Source organism: Rhagoletis pomonella, unplaced genomic scaffold (assembly GCF_013731165.1).
Source record: "Rhagoletis pomonella isolate Grant_MI unplaced genomic scaffold, Rhpom_1.0 Rhpom_scaffold_00005, whole genome shotgun sequence".
In the NCBI taxonomy this organism is placed as follows: Eukaryota; Metazoa; Arthropoda; class Insecta; order Diptera; family Tephritidae; genus Rhagoletis; species Rhagoletis pomonella.
The window spans coordinates 50,526,931-50,554,292 of record NW_023458559.1 but is presented as its reverse complement, the minus strand read 5'-3'; the positions used below and the strand labels follow the sequence as shown (position 1 = coordinate 50,554,292).

Here is a 27,362-nt window from a genome sequence, read left to right as displayed (position 1 = left end):
TAAGGTATAAAAAAGATTGTAAAACGATAGCCTACCAATACTGCAAAGCTCGAAAGAATAATCACCCTCATTGCGAGAGTCGTTTCGAATGCAAGTCGTTTTTCGAGTGTCGAATCGTATCAAAAATGTCACGTCATTGCCTAAAGTTTCCACTCGACTAGTGTATTAAACGCAGCACTATAGAGTTTCGACGATTTTCGTCGTTTTCTTATTCCGGCACGACAGTAGACAATGCCAATGTTGTCGAGTCGTACAATTTAGCCTAATTTCCGACTTACGCAATGAGGCTGAATATATTTATGAAGTGGAATTTATGTTGCGCTAATCATTTAAACAGCGCTTATAAAAAGTCGTTTTTTAATAAGTATGTATTTAAACACTGATGTTCATATATTCTCAAAAGTTTTTTTCAAACTTTATTCTAATTATTTTCTTACATGCACATTTTACTAGCATAAATATTTATATAGTTATTTTTTTGTTTGAACCGGAAAGGCAGTAATATGTTATTGGCTTGTTTATAAAAGAATCTTCGAAATAAAGTGTTAAAAGCGAAGCCAATCAAACGCGGAGAACAATTTTAGACATCGAAACAACAGCATTGAATATTTGGCTTAATAATGCAACAAATTTAAGGTACCATCCCCCTAATATTCACCCACTGCAAAAAAACGAATTGTCATACAAAAATGAAATGTATTACATAAAAGTAATTTATTTCCTTTTACATAATTGCGTAATTAAAAATGTTTGTTTATTTATATATGTATGTCTAAAGTTTAGACTAAACACAAGAATGCATATAGTATGTACATATGTACATACATACTGACATACGCAATTGTCTCTTAAGATTGTTATTTTTACTGTACTGTATGAATGTATTTAGGGTTTGCTAGTCCTTTTTGATTTATTTACTATGATTTTATATAATATTTTCGCTTGGGTGCAGGAAATCGTATCTAATCATTTAATACATACTTAAGCTGTTGGTTATCTAAGCTTGGTATATTTTTTCAACAACGGCTGTGTGCTTTTCTTGCTTATATGTATGTTTATATGGATTCTATCTGTATAACTATTTGCCATTTTTCTCTGATGCGCGTATGTATTTAGTTTTTGTATACGCTTATTAAATTTTCATACATATATATATATGTACATACATATGTATGTATCGGCTTAAGATCATTACTAATGCTATAATTATTGTAAAAAAAACTAAAAAAGGGGAAATAGCACAGTCGAATGCGTGGCGCACAAAAGTAAGGATTATACACATTTCGTGAGTGAATTGCTTGACAAATTGGTTACACTCTTGTTTAAAAAATCTGTTATTTCTGCATCAGTAAAAAATTAAAACGAGATATTATTTACAATTATTTAAAAAACGGCACATCAGTAGCATTGTTATAATCTAGCATGTGAGCTAAGGTAACGGTGCAACGTAAATTGTTATTTTTCAATATTTATTCGCCGATACTATTTTTGTATGCCGTGTTTTGAGTTAAAAAGTATTCAAATTCGAAAGTAATCAAAAAATAACAATTAGATAAATCAGTTAAAAATAAAATTTGCATTAAAAATCGAAACAAGGCTTTGTATTGCATGTGGAGTGTTGGTGTTTTTCTTGTTTTAAAACATTTTTTGATTTTATTCAATAAAAAAGTAATCAGGCAAATAATGCAATTCACAAATTCAGTTTTTAAGGCAGGTTATGCATTCCGAAAGAAAGTAGAAATAAAACTCGGAAAGTGAGATGCAGAATCCTAAATGTTGAATTCAAGATGACTTTTGTTAAAATTCACACGCAAGTGAATTGCAGAACCTGCCGGAAATTATTTTTTTTTCGTGCGTATGCAAATGTGAAGTATATTACAAGCAGTCACCTAATTTATCATTAGCACACAAATGACGATTTATTATATATAGTAGTTTGGTTTTCTTCTTCAAAACATAACATTTTTTAAAACACTTTTAGACTACATGTCTCAGTATATGCGCGCCACTGCAAAGCCCCTTTTCTCCCACTGCAGTGCTCAATTATTAATATTGTTACTATAATTAACGCTTATCTTATACGTTACATATAAACCTTCGTTTTAATTGCTACAATTAATTTTTTCTTAATGTTTGCTTCTGTATCCAGCCGTTTATTTTTTCATCAATTACATCTTTTTTTTTTTTTTGCTTTATTTTTCAAACTAATTTATTGTTGTGGCGTGATTCTTTATATTTTTTCGTTAATAATTATTGTTGGTATTCATTTAACATATTTGTATCTCTATGTTCATGATTTTTATGTTGCCTTTACATGTATGTAGATAGTTAGGATTTAAAAAGAAAATTGGACTATTTTATTGCTGCTGTGCTTGCACGCTTACATTCTAATCCCACAAAAACTGCTGCTTCTTTCGTCGAATTACACTTTCGAACTTGAATTCGAAAAGTGTATCGCGTTGTTGGTATTAATTACAACACTGTCCTGTACATGAATACTTTATGCTTGCTGTTGCTGTTTCTTTCTTTAGCTCCTTAACAAATATTTTCTTTGCCTTCCATTCAGCTCTACAGCATATTTTTGTTGTTGTTTGTCGATTGTAATTGTTGGTACTATTGTAATATTGGTATTGTAGTTTTTTTGTGTTTATCTACTTGGTTATGGCGACAACAACGGTGTGCTCCTCTATTGGTTATCGCTGTTATGACGTCTATATATGCATTTGTTTGTGTTGAATTACGATGTCATGTTCCACGACGATGATGATGAACAAGATGAACAGTCATCACTCTCGGGTGTTGCATTGGCACTGTGTGATTTTGGGCCCCAAATGCGTACTGTGGCATCATCACTGGCCGATGCCAAAAGGGACGGATACACAGGATTCCAGGAAACACAATTCACTGTTTTTGTGTGACCAGCCAGCTTGCCCAACGGCTCTTCACGTCGTATATGCCAAATACATACCAATTTATCCTCACTACCGCTCGCCACAAAACTCTCATTTACACCACCAAAGCATGAGTGTATGGCAAATTTGCTCTGACGAATTCCTTGAAACCGACGTACCAGGCACTTGTCCTCCAAATCCCATAGATGCAAGCCTTGGCTAGAAATATTGAGCAGTGCCAAACGATCTGCAGAGTTTACCGTAAAAGTCATGATCGGGTGCGGTTCTTTGAGTATGTCGAAATCTGTACCCGGATCTTCAAAATTATAGCTGTAAAAAGAAGGGAGATCAAACTAATTAATATTACTTGAAGAAAGATTCGAACGAAGCTTGAATCATTTTTTTAATTTGGTTTCTTTACAATATTTAAATACGATAAGGATACATGCACCACTCAAGGCTGAAAAGTGTACACTACTACTAACCCTCTGATACGATAATGACTATCGGATGCTATTATAGTCTTATTGTCTGCGCGGTAGGCCACGCTATTGATGCGCACCCCTTCCCACGTATTGAGAATCGTTCCACTCAGGTCGCACAAATAGAATTGTCCCTTTTGACCGCCGCAAACGAAGCGTGTACCATCGCGATTGAAAGCACCACACGATAGACTGTCATCCACCGATTGAGACATCTTTAACACCAGCTTGCCATCTTCTACATTCCATATACAAATTTCGGGTGTATCATCGGGTCCACCCACTAATAAGAGTTTCGAATCGGGACTCCAGCTAACAAAAGCCACACTTATATTCGATTGACCTTCGAGTATGCGACGATGCTTTAATGTCAACTTATATGGATCTACACCCCATATAATGACTGTGGAATCTTTGCTGCCAGTAGCAAGTTTCAAGCCATCTGGCGAGAATTTACAATACCAAACTTCATCGCAGTGATCGGTGAGTACCTGTATGGTCTGCATGGGAAAGCCATCGGTATCGCAGGTGTGATCACTGAGCAATGATACACTCTGTAGATTTGTTTTAAAGGCCATATCGTGGAAATCGCAATGTTTCGATTGCAATTCAACTGCTTGTTGTAGTAGGTGGCGTAAACGGCGTGGTGGCATCATAACCGATGGTGGTAGGAATGCTTGCAGTCGGTCCATGACCACAGCACGTGATAATATACCTTTGCCTTCCCATTTGGCGCGTTGATAGAGATCGTGATTATTCGAACACATCATATATGAGGAAAGTTGATGGACGCGAGACGTGTTGTGCTGTAACGGTGTTAGCTCATTGCGCAACACATGTAAGGCATCCAATGGACAACCATCGTCCAAAAATTCCAAGTACTTTTGCTCTAATAATAAAAATTTCATTTCGATGATAGTCGACGGTTTGCCATTATCAATGAGTGGTTCAAGCTCCTGTAGAGAAAAAATATGGGCAAACAATAAATTATAATTCGAGATTAGGAAGATAAGAGGTTTTCATAAATTTAAAATCGGCAATGTTGTTGTAACAGGATAAAAATTACGCAAAAGCCTTGTGGAATGCAGCAAAAGTGACTGCCTTGGACAAATATAATAATAATAATAAATATATATATAAACAGTGATGGTCATATAATTAATTTTTCTATTTATTTATTAATTATTTATCAAAAAAATAAATAATTTTTCTGGAACTTGTGCTTACAAATTTTGCAATTTTGATGGTAATTTTTTTAATTTATCGAATTTTTATAAAACTTTTACAAGGTTTGAATCTTCGAATTCAAGGTTTTCGTTGTGAAATAAACTATTTAGAAAAAAAAAACATTAAATTAAAATAAAGAAAAAATAAATCGTCCAAACTTGTAAAGAAGAGTGTCCCTAATATCTGACCACCAATGTATATATAATCCGTAATTAACGTAGAAAATAAGTTTGTTATACATTTTTTTTAACTCACGGCGCGGAATTCATGTTTGTTTCAGTTAGGAAATTTTTTTTTGTATTCCGTCTAAGAGATATATGTATTTCTTACACACAGTGACGAGCACAACTGTAACATGGTGTAGCACTTTTTACTTCAGCCATCGCTATCTTTCCAAGTTCTAACGACTTTCATGCTTCTGTTGTATATTCTTATTGGCACACCTGTACTTCCTTTCTCATAACGATTTCAAGTCAATCCAACCACAATAATAAAACCAGCAGACAAAAATGTAAATTAAGGCAAATGATACAGTTTTGCACTCATATATTTTTAATAACTTTTTGACAATTTTCACGGGAACAAAGAATTATTAACACAATGTTCAGTATATATTTACGTTTTTTAGTTCCTATTTGCAATTTGGCATACCTAATGTGTATCTCTGTAAAAATTCTGGAGCTCATGTACTCCATTGGACGGACTTGCGATACTTAATAAGCTGCACATTTAGTTGATTTCGCAAATTCTCAATGAGATCCATGTCCGCGGATTGTGGAGGTCATTTCAAATTAGCAAATTTTTTCTTTTGTATCCAGTCTTTGCGAACATGTACAGTGTGGTTTGGGTGACTTTTCAGCAGAAACTCTAGTTTTTTCGACTACATTTTGCAAAATATGAACAGATACCTTTCCTTACGCATAATGCCTACTAACGGACCAACAACATTTTTGAAATATAACCCCAAACTATTATTGACCGACCACTGCAATTCACAGTTTACATGATGCGCTTAGGCTTAATTATTGGGTTTTTATCCAATACCATGCCCGGCCATCTGATTGAAAGCGATTAATTTAGTCTTGTCAGACCAAATAACCTTCAATTAAATCGTAAAAATGTGTTTTTATTGCATTTTGTAGAGCCTAATATATCCCAATAGGCAACGGTCCGGTTTTCGTGCGATGCAGCAAAATGCTACCACTCTCGCACATCAAAATGGTGTTTTTCCTCTTTTATGCTGCCTTTACGCTCAATTTGGCAATTCTTCGCCTCGCTGTCTACTGATTTACGGGGGTGGTATCAAAAGTACCCGGCCTAATCTAGAGATTTTGGTAGTTGTTTGATAAAAATCTCTGTGTTAAAAAGTACCTATCTATATATATCTATAAAGCATACACTGAGGGAAATAATGCGTAGTAAAAATGAATACTTTATATTTGATTATCGTTTAAAAATGTTCGAATTTAAAATTAATATTTTCATACAAAATTTATTACGCACGTATTTGACTATTCACATCTGAGTATATACCCAGTAGATAATTTCAGGAGTTAAAAGCCCTTCCGAAAGGCCTTCCTGAGAATCAAGAGGCCTTCCACTCTACATCCCTTTCTCCTTTCTTTTTTGTATGGAGTGGCACAAATTGAAGGGATTCCTCTTTCGCTACCCATAGAAGGCCTTCCAGAAGGGCTTTTTTAGGACGTTTTTCAGAAGGCCTTTTGGAGGAGTTCTTTAAAGTTGCTTCTTTGATTTATAAAAATCATACATCTTTGAAATATTTGCTTAAGGTTTATATCAAATATGTGTTATTGTAACTTTAAATTTTTATTGGAATTCATTTGTAATGTTAAATAATATAAATTTATGCATTCGCGTAAATTGTAAATGGATAAGCCTTTCTAGAAGGCATGCAAGGAAGTACTTTTTCAGTCCTTCTTGGGTAGGCCTCTTAGGATGGCTTCACTTAAAAAGGCCTACCTAAAAATATCTTCTGGGTATGAGTGTACATACGCACCCCAAGCATGCAGGACGCCGCGCTGAGAGCGGTGAAAACACACAGATTCATACATAGTACATGTTTATCCGTACAAATCGCGAGCTGTGGTGTTGATGGATATACAACATTTGAAAACAAATTTATATGCCTGGGTGTAGCTGAGTGCGCAAAGATGCATGCCATAATTTGTTAATATCCAGAAATGGTCAGGGTTCGAATTCCACTGCAGGCAACATGCAAGTAAAATATTTTTTCTTTGTGTTTGTCTTGATTAGTCACTTCACGGATGCTTTTTCAGAACGAATATGCGCGTAATTGAATTGAATATTTACCAATATACAGTACTTTCGTTGACGTTTATAGTAAGATCAATTACGTTTCTATTTGATTTTTATATTTTTTCCCTCAGTGTATGTTTCAAGTTTGAAGACGCCACGTTGTTTAGTATACGCTTGGCAGCCGTCAATAGCCAACGTTTTCACTGAATTTGTGAAAATGGAGAAAATTGGTCATCGTTATGTGATACAATACTTTTATTTGAAAGGTCTCAGCCCATCCAATATAAAAGCTGAAATAGATTCTACTTTTGGGCGGGTCTGCCCCTTCGTTTAAAACAGTAAAATATTGGGTATCAGAGTATAAACGATGCCGTAGGAGCTGCCAAGACGAGCTTCGCAGTGGTCGACAAATGAGGTGACGACTCCAGAAATGGTGAAGAAAATCAAAAAAGCGGTAATGGATGATCGTCGACTGAAAGTGCGGGAGCTAGCAGACATAGTAGGCATTTCAAAAAGTACGGTACATAGCATATTATCTGAAGATTTGGAAATGAAAAAACTGTGTTCAAGATGGCTGCCGCATTTGCTCACACTCGACCAAAAACAGTGTCGTGAAAAGATTTCAATTGAGTGTTTAGCGAGTTAATGAATTAATGGTTGAATTGCTACCCATGCACCCTATTCGCCAGATTTAGCCCCCTTGGACTATTTTCTGTTCCCCAGCTTCAAAAACTGGCTCCGTGGTCAAAGATTTTCTAACGATGAAGCAATGATGTCGGCAGTTAATGGCTCTTTTGGGGAGCAAGACAGTTCTTATTATAAAAAAGGTATCAAACTTATTTAGCATCGCTGGAAAAAGTGTATAGAGCTGAAAGTAGATTATGTTGAAAAATAAATATACTTTTTCCCAAAGTTTTTGTTTTTTCTTTGTTAGGTCGGGTACTTCTGGGACCGCGCCCGTACATTAAGTTTTAATATCTTAAGCGCTTCTGTAATAGGGGCTGCAGCGCTACTTGCTACTAAGTTCGCAAGATATCGGACCGTAATATTTTTTGATAGACTTCCTTTGCCCTTAAGTAGTAGCACTAAAGGCTATATTTTGTATCTGTCTTAACATTTTCATGTAGCAAACTCTACAATTTTTTGCCACTTTTCTTTCGGTCCCGGCTTTCCGCAGTAAATCAATTATTTACATTTATGCTTCCTGATTAACCATACCCCTTTTGACTAAATTACAATACATCTGCCTTCCAACTAAGTAAAAGATAACTGTAAAATGCAAAACGGAGAGTGAGTGCAAAACTGTAACATTTCGTCCCGTTTCTGCCTTAACCACGTATCTACAATCTTTAATATTACCACTTATAACAGCTGTTTAAGCATCACACGATTTGAAAATAGAACAAAGACTTAATGAGGGTGCTCACTACTGTTAGTGGAACCAGAAATATTAAGTAAAAACTGCGTTTATTTTATCCTAGGGGAAGAAATTAAGCAATTTTTCTTACACTCTCTAAAATACCTCTATTGCAGATACGAGGTTAAGGCAGAAATTTGACGATTTGCCTTAATTTCCATTTCTGTCTGCTGGTTTTATTATTGTTGTTGGATTGACTTCAAATCGTTAACTATGTTACAGTTTTGCTCGCCACTGTATGGACATATTAGGTTCTTTCCCGTACGCAACGCGGGACCCCGCTGGAGTCAATGCGACAAAAAAAAAATCTAAAAAAGGAACGGTAATTTGTAGCCACTTGAAATTTGCACATTATCAGACTAAAATTGAAGGGCCTAAAAAAACTGTGTACTCAAAAAATTTCTAACACTTCCGAGCAAAATGTTTGAAATTTTGGTGAACATTTGTTGCACTTTTTTGTAGTTTTCCGCAAATTGTTAAACTTGGGTTTATATGGGGTTTGCCTGAGAATGAACTATATTTTAATTGAAAATTCTCAAAACCAAAAAAATCATTGATAGTGGCAAACAATTTCACTTTTGAATGGCGTGCTATAGAAATGACCGATACCGTATGTACATATATTCAAGGTTAGGTTTTGGCGATATTTTTTCCACTTAACTCTTTCATATTTAATACATCTTTTTCAATTTAGTGGGCTCGTCGATTCGCCATTAACAGTCAAAAATGAGAAATAAACACAACAGGCATTCAAACCTACGATTATCTAGCATTATAAAGATTTACTGATAACGTAGTAGTGATAGTTTGTGCATAGTAATTTCACTAATGTACATACATATGTTTGTATAATTACCTACCGACTAAAGTAGTATCGATTTTGAGTATTAGATGAAAAAAAAAAATTAATGTTAATATTTTGAGCCTCTATAGAGGAATCTGAACTTTGCCCCCTGTGCGACACGCCTTACCCGTCTCCAATCGGGACCAAAATTAATATGTGATATCTTTGACTATAGTACCCAACAAACATTTAGATTAGATAACGATTAGAAACTGATTCGAATTTTAAAATATCGCTCTCTAAGATGGAAGGTTAGAAGACGATTAGATAAACTATCGAGAATTATAGCATTCTCTAAATAAGGGGGGGCTTAGTTCTCGATATCGAGAAAAGTATTAGATATCTAATCGTAATCTAACGTTGAATTCTAATTGGTTTCTAATGTCTAATGTTTTTCTCATCATTTTCTAATCGAATTCTAACATACATACATAGTTCTCCAATCTTCGAGAAACATTACAGCACTACACTAGAATTGTACTGTAAAACGAAATGTTTCTCTAACGTTAGATACGGTGTCTGCTGAGTAGTATCGACGTGGGGTTAAGGCTTAGGAAATCTGATGTAAAAATTTGCTTTCTACATTTAAAGAAGGTTTTGAAGGTTTGGAAGCCTGTGTTTATTCCTCATTTTTGAGTGTTAATGGCGAATCGACGAGCCCACTAAATTGAAAAAGATGTATTAAATATTAAAGAGTTAAGTGGAAAAAATATCGCTAAAACCTATCCTTGAATATATGTACATACGGTATCGGTCATATCTATAGCCCGCCATTTCAAAGTGAAATTGTTAGCCACTATTAATGATTTATTTGTTTTTAAGAATTTTCAATTAAAATGTAGTTCATTCTCAGACAAACCCCATATAAACCTAAGTTTAAAATTTGTAGAAAACTACAAAAAAGTGCAACCAATTTTCACCTCCAATACAAACCGAATTTTTCACCCTGCATATCTCTGGAAGTGTTCGTGGTATAGTACTGAAACTTGGTTTGGAAATATATGAAAAATTGGGGCTATTTTATAAGAGGGCGTGGCGCCTTTCAAACGCACTGAAGCTATTACGTATCTTTGTATGCATATACCCTTGTCCTAGGTTATTTAAGATGGCAATGGAAATATGCCTTCTGACAACCACCAAACCGTAATATTAGAAGATAAATGCGTTACTTAAAGTCACGAACGTGAACTGTTGGTAAAAATGTTGGGCCAAAATTCGCCGGGTCTGCTTGTTTTTTTTTATAAAAGACCAGCGCATTGTGTAACAAGCACCATATAAATCCACATTATAAACTCAGTTCAAAAATTACAATAAGTTAATAGTAAAAACCAGGGACGTGAACCGGATGAAAAATTTGGTCGGTTCGGTTCAGCGGTTCGAACCGTTTTTGCATTTTTGGATTGGTTCGTCAAAGCGGTTTTTTTGATCTTTGAACCGGGGTTTCGGTTCGGTTCAACGGTTCGAAAAACAAACAAAAAATAACGCACAAGTTTAAGTGTCAAGTGTCAAGTGCAACAACGTCCAATGTTGAGGGTCAAGTGTCTGTCAAATGAGATGGGTTGCCTTTATATTTGATATTGTCACATGGTAAACAAACATGGTAGGTATTAGGAAAAAACGTGGGAACATTTATCTATTGAATATTGGTTGAAACGAACCTTTAAACCTTTATAGAAAGTGGTTCGGTTTTCGGTTCGCATCAAACATTTGCGGAAAATTTCGGTTCGGTTAATAATTAGAAGAAAACGGCTTTCCGGTTCAAAACCGGTTCGGATCAAACCCGGTTCACGTCCCTCGTAAAGACAATTATTTTTATAGTAGGCTTTCTAAATATGAACGAAATCGGACCATAAATACTGGTTTACCAAATATATCGACTCGTGCACAGTTTTATAGCCCATTAAATTTTAGTAGGTTGAAGTGCAAATTTCAAGACGCTAGAAAATCGCGATGATTTTGAATAATTTTTTTTTTTTGGCTGACGGTGTTGTGCATTTTCTTCCACATAAAGGCTACTCAAATTTTATTTTTATGTAGTAGAAAACACCTAGCAGCGTCAGAAAAAAATAAATAAAAATCAGCGCGATTTGTTAGCGTCTTAAAATTTGCACTTTACCCTACTAAAATTTTATGGGCATACCCAAACTTTTTCTAAGAATGCTGAATAAAAAAAGTTTGAAATTTTTGGGTGATCTGGTAAAATTTGATGAAGTTTTATAATTTTTGACTTATTTTGAAATGTGGATTTATATGGTGCTTGTTATAAATACGCTAGACTTTTATAAAAAATATTAATATTATCGTATAAATAAAAGAAACTGGTCAAAATAAAAAGTTTCTATTATTTCTTCCACCACTGTATGTATACATACATTAAACATTTAACTGATTTCTTATAAGAATGGATCTGACGTTACCAAAGCGAGAGAGAAAGGTGAATGAGCAAAGAAGCGATACCATATTGAGAGCGCAATACCGACAAATCTTTCAAGGTTTATGACCCCAAATCATTATATTTCCTTTTGTTACACATTTATATGCGATTTTTTTTTTGTTTGAATAATTAACAGCTGCGGAAAATTTAGACTTTATTTGTTTTAAAAAATAATTAAAAGATGCCCTATGCCATGCATGAAATGGTAGAACAAACACGAACATGTCAACTGCTGATTTCAATTGAAATGAAATGACGGTAATTGAAACTTTTTAAAGACAATATGTATTCTTTCTATTCATGCAACGTGTACTTACAAACATAGTGAAAAAATATAAAGTGTGCCAGATAGCAATGGCATTCTATTCCGGTACTCTTATTTCACAATTTATTATCAGAAAATTTTCTTTAATTTGACTTTCACGTTAACCCTTTTGAGTGAAAACTTATCTATTTTTTTGATTTGAATAAAACACTAAAAAAAAAAATGCCAAAAAATTCTTGCCGTTTTTGCAAAGCACACATAGCGTTGTAGTATTAATGTTTTCAGTCCGGAAGGTTGAGGATCCAAGCCGAAATTGGACATGTGTAGGTATGCAACAAAACCAAGGGTTAACGCCACTTTTGAAAAAGCGAGCACCAGAAATGAAAGAAAAAATAATAACAGAATCACATTTTGCTTTCAAATATGAAGACGTCAGTTACCTGATACACTTTATATTATTTCACTATGCTTACAAATACATATCGTTGCCTGGGTAAAAGATTGTCGTGTGTTAATTTCGGTAGGTTGTGGGAAATCGCGATTGAAGTTTGGAATACAATTTCTCAAAATCGCGAGGATAGATTTTCTCCAAAATGTCTCTGAAAATGTTACTAGTTCACAAAATTCTTAAATTATTTAATTTTTAACGTTTATTGTTAATTAGTTTTGAGTTTAGCAAAATTTTGTCGTAAGCGCCATTTGTCCACAATTTGGCAGCCACTTTGTATGAAATACGACAAAATGTGATCAAAATTTCTACTAAATTAACGATACTTTTTACTCAATATCTCAGAAACTAAAGAAGATATACAAAAATGGAGAACACCATTTCTAAGATATTGATTAGTTTAATATGACTGCATCACTAACTAAATTTTTACTTAATTATCGAAAATATTGTAGTCAATATCTCGAAAACTAGAGGAGATATCTAAAAACGGATAACACCAATCGAAAGACCTTATTTCAAGATATATAACTGCATCTATAATTAAAAATCGTCAAAATGGCGCTTACGACAATCGTTTACCCAGGCGACGATATATGTATGTATGTACATACGCATATACTATGACCCTGCAAAGAATGAAATGTATGTACATTAGACTGCATCACCAAAAAAAGTTGCGGTTTTTCCGGCGGGATTACAAAACTTAGTATATTTTAAGACGTCTACCAAAATATTTCGGAAAAATATTAAGATTTAAGTGAGCTGGACCGGTTTGAAAATACCTCTAAAAATAGAGTTTTTTATGAATAAAAATAGTTTCTTAAAGGATTTTTTGGAAAAAATCCCCTCAGATGACAAAACAGTTTAAGCTTAAAAAATCTGCATACAAATATTAAAAAATTGTATCAACGGAATCATAATAATGAGATTTTTGATGCTGTTTTTTAACTTTTTTCAACGATTTGTGAAAGAAAAACCGATATAGACTTTTGAGGCATCAGTCGAAAGGTATTTTCTCACCCTTTGTACTTCTTTGCACGTCCCAATATTTTCTTTATCAAATACCAACTCATCTTAATTAAACATGGAATGACACTCGTTTATCTTACCTTCCTCTTTCATATTTTGAATGAGCTTATTCGCAAAGAAATTAAAAAGTTAAGAAAATACCTTACCAATGATACCTCATAAGTCTAAATTGGTAAGGTTTTGGCTGAGTTATTCAAGTTTTTCTTAAAGCAGTCTTTGAAAAAAGTTCAAAAACAGCATCAAAGATCTCATTATCATGATTCCGTAAAAAAGATTTTTTAAATATTTTTATGCAAACCTTATAAGCTTAAACTGTTTAGCCATCTGAGGTATTTTTTTTTTCAAAAAATATTTCAAGAAACTGTTTTTATTAATAAAAAACCAAATTTTTTGAGGCATTTTCAAATCGGTCCAGCTCACTTAAATCTGAATATTTTTACGAGATATTTTGATGGAAGTCTTAAAATATAATAGATTTTATAATTCCAGTGGAAAAAAAGTACCAATTTTTTTTTTGTATGGGGAGTGATGCAGTCTAATGTACAAACATATGTATGTATACTTCATTCAATGCTATTCATTTCGTGACTGTGTATTGCTGACTACTAGCGATGCGTGCTTATAAGGAACAACAGATAACTAACTACATAGTTCAAACGCGATGAATTTTGTGTAAGTTTCCACTGGCAGCGACGTGATTGCGTATGTACTATCACAAAATACGGTTGTTTAGCGCAAGACTGTGGACAGCTTAATTAACTTCAGGGAAATGCATAAGTAAGTTTGGCGTTATATGTTTTTGCCAAAAAAAAGTGGCTAGTAATGCTTCTACAATAATGAAAATATGGTAAGTAGCAAGTAAACAACATGTTTGTAAGCACACCACAATATTTATTGCGTAAAATAAAAGAAAAATGAAATCAAAAACTAATATTTTCAAAACACTAAAATGTATAGGTTCTGCATGAGTTAACGCTATAAACATAAAAAAGTGCATCATAGCACAGACATAGTACATATTTTTCGTATGTATTAAAATACATATCGTCGTTTAAAGTACAAAACCGCGTATCAACAAAATGCAAAACCGCGTATCAAAATAATAAGAGTGTTCGCTATGCAAAAAACTTGTAAAAGTTGGTACCAATTGTTACCAAACCGTGTTCGTGTGGGCAAAAACCCATTTAAACTTGCAAGAGAGAGCACAATTCTGACATTAAATTAATTCAAAACATTTGAAAGGTACCGAAAGGCTGAAAAATTTGTATTCGTAATCCGGCAGTGACTTCCAAAATGAATTCAACAAAGTGTGATTGAATTTGACATTGCTCTCAGAAGAACCATGATAAAAAAATATAATTTTAAAATGTTGGAAAACTTCAAAAAAAAAATCATGACCAACAAATTGAGAGAACGGTTTTACCTTACTATGTTTTTATCATGCGAAGAACCATCCTATAGTCAAATTGAAAAAAATTTTTATGAATTTTGAATCGATTGTTTATATTTTCTGGCATAATAGTACCTTAAAAAAGAGCCTACCTGAGTTGTCAATCACACCTTGTTTAATTCACCTTGGTGACTTCCACAAAGAAATTGAAGAGTATATTGAAGAAAGTCAGAATAAGAATACGTATATTTCGTATAGGTCCTGTTTTGGTTTCCACTTGAACTAATTATAAAAAATTCATTATGGTCGAAATGCAACCGTGGACGTCAGCTGGCACTGGAGCCTGCAAATGTTTGCTAATTCCTGTTCCCGCAAAACTTAGTAAGGTTCTCTCTTTGGGAGAGTAAGATACCTATTCGCTGAATTTTCTTACTGGCTAATTCTTACTGGCATTTGCATACTGAACAGAACTAATACTAATGCAAAACCGCGTATGTGAGGCTGCATAAATTATTTTCTAGAGAGTAAAAACACTCATATTTCAAAATGGATTTCTTTTTTATAAAGCAATCGTTTTTCCGGCTAGTATATTTCAGGGCGAATGGATAAGGAGAGCTTGTGTGAGCAAATCCAATTTTATGCAGAATGACGATACGCGGTTTTGTACTTTAAACGACGATATGCATGTATGTAACCTTGTGATAATGTAAATATATAGAGAAACTTGCTTAAGATGCCGAAAAGAGCTTAAAAATAATACACAAAGGGAAAAAATGAGAACAAAGCTTTTAAAATTGAGCAAGGTATAAATAAAAAGTAATAAATAAAAGAATAACAAATAATAATCAAAAGCAATATCGTCAACAAATTCGTTGAGGAAAAAAGTATGTACACACTAGGGTTGATGATTTGACTCGGGTAAAGAGTTACCCGGGTATCCGGGCACCCGAAAAAATGTGGGAAAGGAAAATTTAAACGCATTTTATGTTCCTTAGTAGTTTACGTGAGTTTTTCAAAATAAATATAGGAATTCTTATTAGAAATGTACGCTGTATTCTTGACCCTGTAAGCCAGACTCTTTACGAGATTTTTGAAGAAGTTGTAACACATCCACGTCTTTTAGTTTTATTATTATAAAAACTTGCAAACTTTCTGTAATCAGCCAGACCCATCCGGTGGGTCAAGCATCCCCCGAACACCCTTCAAGTGTATATGCACAGTTGTGCTTATGTAAGTAAGTTTCGAACTTTTTGCAACTTTGGAGCGTCTAGCAGAAGTTACTGCCGGCGAGAAGTGTCTGGCAATAATTAATATTGTTTTTAAAATATTAGAAAAAGGTTAAATAAGAAGCCTTAATTCGCATTACCCGGGTTACCGACATTAATATATATAGTATCCGGGTATCATCAGCCCTAGTACACGCAATGCTTGCTGACTGAATCAACTCTTATTCGAACTTTAAATGTATGTCATGCACTGGTCTGAACTTGACTACAACAAATCATCTGAAGTTTTTATAGCCGCATCACAACATCTGCTTAGTGGTTTCTTGTCGATAACAATAGGAGTGTTCGCTATGCAAAAAATTTGTACAAGTTGGTACCAATTGTAACCAAATCGTGTTCGTTTAGCTAAAAACCCAGTAAAACTTGCAAGGAGAGAGCACAATTTTGACATTTCATTTGGAGGGAAAGTTGCAAATTCGTGCTGGGAAAATTTTTGCCAGTAAGGGCCTGTGCCAATCGGTAACTTTTTTTTCCGTGGTGAGACGGGGTGGAAAAATTTGCTATGGTGTACAAATAAATTGAATTTTGCTGTGCCAAATGCAGAGTAAAATTTTGACAGTTGAAAAACCAAACAAACGCTCGTGCGAAAGCTTTATTTTTGTGTGTTGCTGAAATTCTTAAAATTTATATTTATTTTATAATTTGCAAGTAACGTACGTTTTTTTTATGCTGTTTCAGCTTTCATTTTCATGTTCACTCCTTATTACCGCCAAGCAATATTATGTGTATACATGGTTATAAGCTGTCAAAATTTTACCTAGCCCCATGAGCTAGGTAAAATTTTGACGTTCGTATTCACCACGAGAAGTGTCAAATTTTTACTTTGATCCGTCAAAATTTTCTATTTTCTATCAATTGGCACAGGGCCTAAGAATTTCCAAGCAGGATTGTGGCACACGGTTGCATTTTTGTCAACATTAATTTGAATCAACGAGTTCGTTAAATTTAAAAATGAACAATCTTGTTGCGATTTACTAATGAAAGAAGTGGGAAAATATTCGTTTATTCAATTAATTTAATTAATTCCAAACATTTGGAAGGTACGCGGCTGAAAAAGCTGTATTCGTAATCGGAACGCACTCGACACCCCTGTCGATATAGGAAATCCGACAGTGACTTCCACAAAGAAATTGAAGCGTATGTTGAAGAGTCAGAACAGGAAGAAATATACGTATAGGTCCTGTTTTGGTTTCTACCTGCAATAATTAAAAAAAAATTATGCTCGAAATGCAACCGTGGAAGCCAGCTGGCAGTGAAGCTTGCAAATGTTTGCTAAGTCCTGTTCGCGCAAAACTTAGTAAGTTTCTCTCTTTGGGAGAGTAAGGTACCTTATTCTCTGAATTTTGTTCCTGGCCAGTAAGATTGCAGTTGCATAGCGAACACTCCTAATGTCAGTAGCAGTAGTAAACTTTACCATAGTAACAAAAATGAAAAAAAAAAAAAAGATCTGAAAAAGTGGTTTTCAGTAAAGCAAATCCGAATATACATAAGGAGTAAAAACTAACAATAATTTTGATGTCCCAATTAAAGTTTCTCTCTATCTTTGAAATATTCGGAGATTAGTATTTTAATAATAATAATAATACCATTTTGATTCAAGCACAAAAAGTTTAACGCTACATACATATCATGATAAAATTATTACAATGTAATGTTTTAGCCATGCCAGAATGTCACTGCTGGCCAGATTTGTAGACGTATGATGGATCTTTCGGCAATATTTCACATTATTTCTGACCTGAAATCGATGGTTTTCAAGTTTTGGTTTTTAATTACAGCTACACAAAAAAACGTATCGTTCTGCCAATCGGATAGGACTAACTATGCTTATTTTATGGCTTTGGACCGCTGAAACGAATACAGTGTTGAACAATTTTACACCAATTTTTTTTTTTTTGTGTTGAAGAAAATGCACAGCACCTGCGACAAAAGAATATCTCAAAAATCAACAGTAATTTTTAGCGACATGAAACCTAAACTTTATGCATTTTCGCGACTTCTGTATGAAAAAAATAAAAAATCGATTCTTGTAGTTTTTATAAATAAATAAAATCGTCGAAACGTCGGGTATACTTATTTTTGACGCTCACTGTGTAAATGAATTCGCCTTGTTTTACATTTTTTATATTTTTTGTATATATAGTCAACTGTTATTATCGTTTCTACCTTGTTGAATATACCTTGTTAAAGCATTATATGTATATCTTAATAGCTACATGAATATAAATGCGCAACAACAAAAACAACATACGCAAACTCCAATTTTTATTTTAGTGTGCAGCGATGTCTTTACTCGCTTTCTACACTAGCTACTCTCACTTCTCCTACAACAATTTAATAGTATAACAAAGCTAAATATGGGCACATTGACCCGATATGTATGGTAATCAGCTGCTATTATGGGTACTTTTGATTTGAATGAGTATGAATGTATGTAAAAGTACAATCGCTTGTGCTGTTTCTTTGTTTCAATAGACATAGGCATTTCTACTGCGCATTTAACACCCACCCCTCATCCACTAACACTTCCACTCCACTGGAATAACACAAACGTATCATCAAAAGTTTGTCATGCGTAAACAGACAAGCTGCGCTAACTTCTAGACGAAATAGAAATGCAAAAAATATATAAATATACATATATGTATGTACGTAAAATTAAATGCAGCAAGTCAAGAAGTCAGCTGCTCTAAGGCGAGACACTGTTTACACTGGAATGCACATTTAAAGTACATACATAAGCACACATGTATAATTGCATTGGAGAAATAGATTTGCTTTCAGTGAGCGCACCACTGAATACTCAAATCGAAATTCATATGATTCCCAATCAAATGTGCTGTTAAAAGAAACGAAAAGGAACGGAATCACTTAAATAAAATTCAAATCTTTCATTCTTCAACACCTGACAAAATCGGATGGATTGGGTGAATCAGTCATTATACATACTGCATTGGAGGACGAATATGTGTAAGCGATTTATTTTTGTTGGCATGCGAGTGTGGGTTCTTTGTGCATCTTTCATTCGATTGCTTTGTTTTGCTACAGTTTGCTTTGGTTTTGGTTTACTTTAATTTTCCATTTTTGTAAGAATACATATACATATGTATGTATAAAGACACAAAGTCAGCCAGTCATGATGTAGCGAGCGCGCGCATCGCCAAAAGCTTTTACAGAGCAAATCGAAACGAAAATTGGCTGAAGCAGAAGTCTATTGCTCTCCAGCAAGAGCTGTCCATCGATTTACTCTCATTGGTAGAAATGCTTAACAAATTCAATGACATGATATTTGGTTTTAGCTTTATTTAGTTTCGTTTTGGCTGCTTTAGTGGAATGTAAACAACAACAACACAAAAGGAGAGCATGCGAACAATGTGCCTACAGCTACTAGCTGCATGCATACGTATTGATGCGTGCTTGCAGTATATGTGCCTGTATCAAATGTATATATAGATATGTAGGTACTACTTGTTTAAAAAGACCATGCAAACGTTAATACTTGAGCATGGAGGAAATAGAAAGAGGGGGGTGTATGTTAGAGAGCGTTGTACGTTGTCTCTACTAGTGCTAGATGATAGCGCAACTAATTGGTACGTAGGTACGTAGAGAAGACATCGTTGTTGTATTTATGAATATTATTACAATAAATGACATGATATTAAAATTACAATGTACTGATTTTAAGTTTTATCAAATATTTCGTCACAATGAAATTTGCATTTGTGTTTTTGTGTAACGTAATATTCTAAAAAAATTACGAGAAAGGGAACACACCACTACTGTGCAAATGTGAATGTTTGCACATGCCTATATATATATGTACGTGCTAAGAACTTTGCCCATAACAACTTCGCTTCGTTCACTCACCTTCAAATCGGCATCTGCCTTTCCCCACTCGCCCGACAAGACATGCTCCCGAAACTTCGAGGCAGCTGGATGCTCCAAATAGCAACCCGATTCGGTCATTAAGGTTTTTACCGATTTGTCTAAACCAATGTCTTGCAAGTATTGACCAATCAACCGAATAATCTCTTGATTAGTTTTGTCCAAGTGAAAATTGTGATTGGCGACGGCCACGATCGATTGATCATGATTGTTTTGTGCATCTAAGGTGCCACTTTCATTGTTGTCCGAAAAGCCATTATGTTTTGTGTCGTGTCCATTTGACGTTGAAGTCGATGAATTTGCCGAATTGGACACATTGGCCAGCGAATCGCCGCCAGCAGGTCCCAGCGTACTACTACCACCACCACCACCACCATCAGCTGCCGAATTAGCTGATGATGAATTGCCAACCGGAGCGGCACCGGAAGCCGATACGGACGCGGAACCCGTACCCGTACCCGTACCCGAACCCGACGAGGACGCGCTCGATGATGAGGGATTCAAAGCCGAGTTTTGCATTTTCGTTGTTTCGTTACCACTATTGGAATTAGTACTTTGTTCAAATACTTCAATATTACGATCAACGACAGCGCCACTGACGGCGTCCACAACACTATCACTGCTAATTGGTGAGTTTCTTGTTGTATTTTCTTGTGTATTCTCAATTGTTTCAGTATTTACGCTATTACTATTTTTTGGTTCACCTCTATTTTGCTTCTCACGGGTATTTTGATTTTGATTTAATCGCTGCTGTTGTGCCGCTCGTGAAGTCGACGCTGTTTCTGCGTCAATAGACACACTCGTACTGAGACAATTGCTGCTAGGTGCTCCTGCTGCTGCTGCGGCGATTCCGGTCGTCGTTATTGAAGCTCCCGCTGCGGCTGCTGCTGTTGATCCTCCTGCTGAACGTCGTCCTTTTTTGCGCGGCGGCTGGTCCTCGGAAGAGGCACCAGTTGCAGCAGCCTTCTTGTTATTTCTATCAATTTTGAGTCTCTTTACTTACACACACGTCAACAAAACACTCTCGTCGCGCGAAAACGCTCTCGTTCAGGCGCTCTGGTCCGCAAGCTTTTGCAGTTGCTGCTACTGCTACCGTTGAGACGTGATTGCTAACCTCTCTGCTTAAACGTCTTTGGAGCTCTACCTGCCTGACGATGGTTGCGATAGAGAACTTTTGTTGTGTTTTAGTTTTCCACTCAGCAGAGCTCCAACATTCTACAAACAACGGAGTAAGTCTGCTATGGCAGCTGCTGTGTTGCGCTGTGGTCTGCTTCACAAAATCAACTACTTAATAGACGTTCTATATGTGTATGACTGTTGTCTTCCTATTATTGGTTAGTATGACGGTATTGTGTGCTATAACAACACACCAGCACAACTCGATGAAGCTGATAACAGAAGAGAAAATATAAAAAATGTTAGACAAATATCAAAAGAGTTGAATTTTCAATAATTATAATTCATTTTTTGTATAATGTATTCAAACCCGGATCGAAAAATAACTTGCGGATACTTCAGGGAAGAGAAATTCGACTAAAGTCAACGTATACTATGGAAAATTGAAAAATCTTTTACATGAGTTCGTATTTTCGCACGTTTAATAATAAAGAGAATTAATTTAAAATTTTATTTTTGTGAAAAAACGCTAGGTAGTTGGTACCTATACAAAAAACTATATGGACACATACAGTCAGTCAATAAAGTTTAGGTACAGCGAATATTTTACAATACCGTCAACTACTTTTTAAATATTTTATTTTTCGCTATTTTTTCTATTCTAAGACAAAAACCCCAAATCAGAGTTCCTAACCTACCAGCCAAATTTCACAAATAGAAGAAATAATAAAAATTTTACAAAAAAATTTGTAGCCGCTACAACAACAACAAATAAAATTGTGCATTAGAAATAAAATCCAAAACCCACAAATAAAATTGTCTTTAAACCTTTACTTAAAATATTCGATAACCTACCTAAATATTTTATTTATTTGTTTAATTATCTACAGTCCTCGCAGATAAGCAGGAAATTTATACAAAAATTAGTCATAATATTTATACATACAGGATAACAAAATATGAGAAAATTATTTGAAAATCAAATAATCATTAATATCAATTTTAAAACGTTCTCTACATGAATAAATATCGACATAATTACAAATAGAGTTACATAGCCAAATGGACCTGTGAATGGACTCATTGTTAGCAAATTTCATATTTCGTTTTACGGCGCATAAAAGGGCAGAAGCAAAAGTAGTTCTGGGGAATCAATTTTGTTATCGTATATATCTTTGATGAAAAAAATACCACACATTTTTCTCCTATTAGCAATGTATTTTAATTTCAGAATTCTGCATCTCAGTTCGTAAGATGGCATAGATTCATAAGAAAACATGTGTCGAAGGACAAATTTAGTAAATCGCCTCTGAACTCTTTCTATTCCAAACTAGATCTCACCAAGCATATGTAAAGACTTTTAAGTGTGAGTGGATCTAAAAAGTGCTTTGAGTTTCGTTTGTGAAAACCCAATTTAGAGTTAGCCGCACAGACTCATGTTCTCTGTGAAAATCGAAGTTTAGTTTCGAGTATAAGTACACACCTACTTTCCTGACTATTAAAGCGCTCACAGTCGTTAAAAGTGTAATTGTACATTATACTGGCATTTTTACAACAAAATGTAATAATGTTGCACTTTGAGAAGTTCAAAGAAAGACCGTTGCAAATACCCCAATTTATCAGCGATGATATGTCTTGCTGTAGTCTAACACAGTCGTCTAAGTTCTTTACTCGATAGTATAGTTTCAAATAGTCGGCGTACATCAAACAGCTGCAAAATTTCAAAGTTTTGATGTCATTTATAAATATTGAAAAAAGGAAGGGGCCCAAATGACTTCCCTGCCGAGCCCCAGATGTGAATGTTATAGATTTAGAGAGGTTGTTGCCAATTTTTATCACCAATTTTCTGTCTTTTAGGTAAGACTAAAGCCATTTTAACCACGAAATTTACGAATATGGCGAGATTTGTGTTAGTGGTTCTGCCCGGGTAAAAACCGTGCTAATGCTTAAATGCCCCAAAGAGCTGGTTGTTTACAATTTTATCCAGCAGCTTTGGAATGATAAGAGAGTTTTACAATGGGGCGATATTTTTCAACTAAATTTCGTAGGACCGACTTATAAAATGAGGAGATAAATAAAGTTTCCACTCGTTAAGGAACAAGAAACCATTTTCAAGGGATTTAATGAAAATTTTAGTAAGGGGCATATAAAGAGAGCCTGCACAATTCCCTAGAAGCAAAGGCGGCAGTAGGTCATATCATGCTCCTTTTGAAACATCTAAATCTACAAGCGATTCGAGAACAGCATTAAATCTGTCAAATACCGACCCAAAGAAATAAGCGAAAAGTTCACAAGATTCTTGTGTTGCGGAAGCGACGGAGTCCTTAAATGTCATGGATTTTGGCATGCCATTAACTTTTCATTTTGAGTTAAAAAATGACGAAAATGATTTAGGGTTAAGTTTAATATTAGTCTCTAGGGAATTAGTATATTTGTCGTATACAAATTTTTATAAGCATTCATATTCTTTTCTACACTGGAAAAACTTTTTTCTATTTTCGATAGAACGAGTTTCTCTAAATTTTTTTATGCGCATTATTCCGCTGATTTTTCAGTCTTAGTAGTGTACCACGAAGATTGAAGGAACGTATAAATAAAAATATTTACGTAATGGCACAATTAAGTTATCTTATTATAAACAAATGCTATTTACATAGATATAATGTGTTTTATATTCTTTCAAAGATCTCTTATTAGTTTTTCATTTGACTAGTTGAAGTTGAAATATTGCACATATAATTCTTTGACTGGAGTACATACATATATTTGGCAATTTTGGGGAGTTTAGTTGTTAGACTTAACACATCCCCAAAAATGTAAATTGTGAATTATTTTTATTGTTAAACGAGGAATTTGATTCAACCAAATGTTTTACAAGTAGGTATGTAGGAAGGAACTTTGTAAGTACGGACCTTAATACTTTTCCAGTACCGAGATTTGCTATATTGGATATCTACCATTCGGAATCGAAGCATGAATGCTACGCATTAATTTTTAATATGTACATATGTACATACGTACCTATGTATATGGGATACTATCCCTTAATCTATGCAATGAAAGAAAATGTGTATGTACATTTATACCTAGGCATATACAGTCAGCGTCAAAAATATGAATACCCTGACGTTTTGGTGATTTTCTTTATTTTTATTTTCCAGGCCGACTTTTTTTTATAAAAATATAGTTCATCCTAGATCAAAAACCGGCAGAATAAATGTTTGTGAGATTCATATAGAACTCGGGGAAAATTCAAGAAATACTAAAAAATTGTCAACTTTTTAATTTGATTTCATTCGATTCAGTGGAGCGACGTTTGGACACAGCATTTGGAAAATAACATACTAAGATACAGTGGTGGCCTTATAATTAGAAACGACTTTGCTGCATATAATTTTGCTAATATATTTTAAAAATTTATTTCGCCACATCAAAACTATTAATTAGAAATAATAAAGTAACAAGTTATCTTTGAGTTTAACATAAGAAAATTCACAACATTAACACTATTTTTAAGAAAATTAACTAAACCCAAAAAACACCGATTTCAGTTTGGTCATATGATTAGAAACGGCAGCGACAACTTAAAAATATCTTCACAAAGTTAAACAAAATGGTCATAATTTTGAATATCTTGTGGGATAACCCTTATTTTTGATAACATTGTCCAATCTTCTCGGTAAACTTTGTATTAAATGTTGACATGTTTGGACAGATATGCTGTTCCAGCTCTGCTGCACCAATTGAAACAATTCATCATTATTTCGCGGTTTCTTGTCCTTGAGATCTCGTTTCACAATTGCCCATAAGTTTTCAATCGGATTGAGATCCGGACTTTGCGGGGGCCAGTCCAAAACATCAATATTTTGATCCGAAAGCCAGCTCTTCACTAACCTGGAAGTGTGTTTTGGGTCATTGTCATGCTGGAAAATGTAATGGACTGGCATATTCTCAAAGGAATATGGTTCCATTACATTCTCCAGAATATTTGTATATTGATGTTGGTCCATTATTCCTTGAATTCGCACAATTGGGCCCACACCACGCCAGGAAAAGGCTCCCCAAACCATAATAGATCCGCCACCGTGTTTTAAGCATTTCCTTTGCGAACCGCAACCGCCTCTTAATATTTTTTTTGATACATGCGGCTTTTTTTTGTGCAATGCACCCACGAAGTCCCGACTCTTGTAAGCGCCTTCTTATCGTCCGAGCGGAGATTTCCGCATTAATTTGATGCCCAACTTCAGCCTTTATTTCACGCGAAGACATGAATGGGTTGTTCTTGCTGGTTCTACAAATAAGCCTATCTTCAGTTGGAGTAGTTTTTCGAGGCCGGGGCTTCCTGCTAGGGGTTTCAAACGTCTTGATTTTATTGTATAAATGAATTGCTCCAAATACCATCTTTTTGGAGCAAGCAAACCTTTGTGCGATAGCCGACATCGACAGTTTCTCTTTTTGATAACACTTCACAATTAACTCCCTCATTTTTGGAGTGCATGACTTTATTTTGCCCATTCTGTTTGTTTGACAACAATGTTCATGGCCTACTCTATGAATAACGGTGCTCATCACTTACAGTGTCCGTCTTAAACAAACTTGTACAGTGATTTTCGTTTTTCCAGCACGTCGTTTCTAATTATAAGGCCACCAGTGTATATATTTTGAAAGCAGCGGCATAACCTGGCGTTGGTTTTATATAAACCGGCCAACCTAACTTGCATCTCATTATACTAAAATTTAATGGTCTACAAAACTGCATACCCATAAATTTTCTAAGAAATGGGATTGAAAAGTTGAAAATTTTGATGACAATTTTGCTGTTTAACTTACTATATTTTTATAAAAAAAAAAATTAAGAAAAATTTGGAATGGAAAATATAAATGAAAAAACGTCAGGGTATTCATATTTTTGACGCTGACTGTATGTAACTAAATAGAAATACATATCGTCGTTTAAAGTACAAAACCGCGTATTAACAAAATGCAAATGGTTATCTTTTTTTATAAAGCAATCGCATATCTGACCAGTATATTTCAGACGAATGGATAAGGATTGAGCCAAGAGCTTGTGTGAGCAAATCCAATTTTTGGCAGCTAATGCCAGTTACGTTGTTTTGCAGAATGACGATACGCGGTTGTGTACTTTAAACGACGATATGCTGAACAAAAGGATGTAGCTACAAAAAGTAAAATATGTATATATCTTAAAAAGTACGGATTTTATTGATTACGTACGATAGGTACGCGCCTTTAACGACGAACTTTCATTTTTCATAAACAAAAAAAACTAAATATGCGCTTTACCTAATTTACACTTTCACCAGAACATCAAGTGTTTATCTTATAAGCACTTACATACAGCCTTACATACATAAGTACAAATGCAGGCATGCATATGCTGCAATTTCATATTTTGGTTTTTATTTCACATTCAACACACATTTCAAAAACTTTTTAGCATACGAGTGAAGTTCTTGACACTATAATTAATTGATAGTTGTTTACGTTGGCCTGCAGCTGGCTATTTTAAAGCATCACAGCTACACTTACAAGCATATGCAGAGGCAATACTCATTATTAAATATGTATATGCTTACAAGCAAGCAATCTTTTCTTCGCTGTCACAGCATAAAAATTTTTCACATTTAACAACGGCTCCAATACGATTTCTACTTTTTTTACTTCCTGTTATTTACTACTTCTGCATAGCTAGCCCCTCCTCGAGCACTATTTCTACTTATACGCATACATATTTATTATATTCGATCACCTCAATTTCAATGTTTTATTTCATTTGCTTTTTCCTGCTTCTTTCTTTTGTCTTCTCCAAGTGCAATGGAAGTTTTTTCTTCCTTTTCCACTTTTTCTGTAGCCCAATTGGTGCACTTACAAAATGGTTCTTTTCATCCTATGTTCATGTTTTTCGAATAAGTATTCAATGAATTATAATTAATTAAATATTTTACTATCGATATTTGATATTTTTCAGCACAAATATACAAGTTTAACATTAAAAAATTGCGAAAAACCGATGACGAAACAAAGAACTACTATTTTTTCTTCTGCTCACCACTATTCCTTCTAGTGTTGGCTAAACATCGATAGCCCATCGATAGTATCGATTGCTCGGGCAATATTAGTCTATCGATAGTTAAAAAAAAACAGTCGTTGAAACTATCGATTGCTACGAAGAATAAGTTTTCGGTACTGTTCATTCAAAAAAAAAAAACCTTTTTTTAACTCATTCAAACTTCCTTTCTCTTTTATTTTATGTGCGATTTGAAATAACGTAAACTTCCGTAAATTCAAGAAATTCTCTTTATAAAAGGGGGTTCAAATCGCAATCCGACGCAGATATAGCTGTAAGC

The 27,362-nt window shown here is 34.5% G+C and overlaps 1 protein-coding gene across 3 annotated transcripts; it reads right to left on the bottom strand.

Annotated features, from left to right (window-relative positions):
• Positions 1–682: 682 nt before the first annotated feature.
• LOC118739146 (WD repeat-containing protein 26 homolog) lies at positions 683–27,108 on the bottom strand. 3 transcript variants are annotated; one of them, XM_036470318.1, is made up of 4 exons: positions 27,065–27,108; positions 19,861–21,266; positions 3,377–4,329; positions 683–3,221 (listed from the first exon to the last, which is right to left on the bottom strand). In XM_036470318.1, the coding sequence occupies exons 2-4, from the start codon at positions 20,395–20,397 to the stop codon at positions 2,738–2,740; spliced, it is 1,974 nt and encodes a 657-aa protein (XP_036326211.1). In that variant the 5' UTR covers positions 20,398–21,266; positions 27,065–27,108; the 3' UTR covers positions 683–2,737. The 3 variants fall into 3 exon arrangements, with proteins under 3 accessions (XP_036326211.1, XP_036326210.1, XP_036326209.1); XM_036470317.1 differs by having other exon boundaries at positions 26,765–27,083; XM_036470316.1 differs by having other exon boundaries at positions 26,885–27,083.
• Positions 27,109–27,362: the final 254 nt, after the last annotated feature.

Excerpts from the sequence above, each read along its gene's own strand:
- LOC118739146 (XM_036470318.1), bottom strand. The coding sequence starts at position 20,397 with ATGCAAAACTCGGCTTTGAATCCCTCATCATCGAGCGCGTCCTCGTCG. Across the intron at positions 4,330-19,860 it reads AGGCAGATGCCGATTTGAAG|GAGCTTGAACCACTCATTGA; the intron begins GTGAGTGAACGA and ends TTTTCTCTACAG. Across the intron at positions 3,222-3,376 it reads AGTCATTATCGTATCAGAGG|CTATAATTTTGAAGATCCGG; the intron begins GTTAGTAGTAGT and ends TTCTTTTTACAG.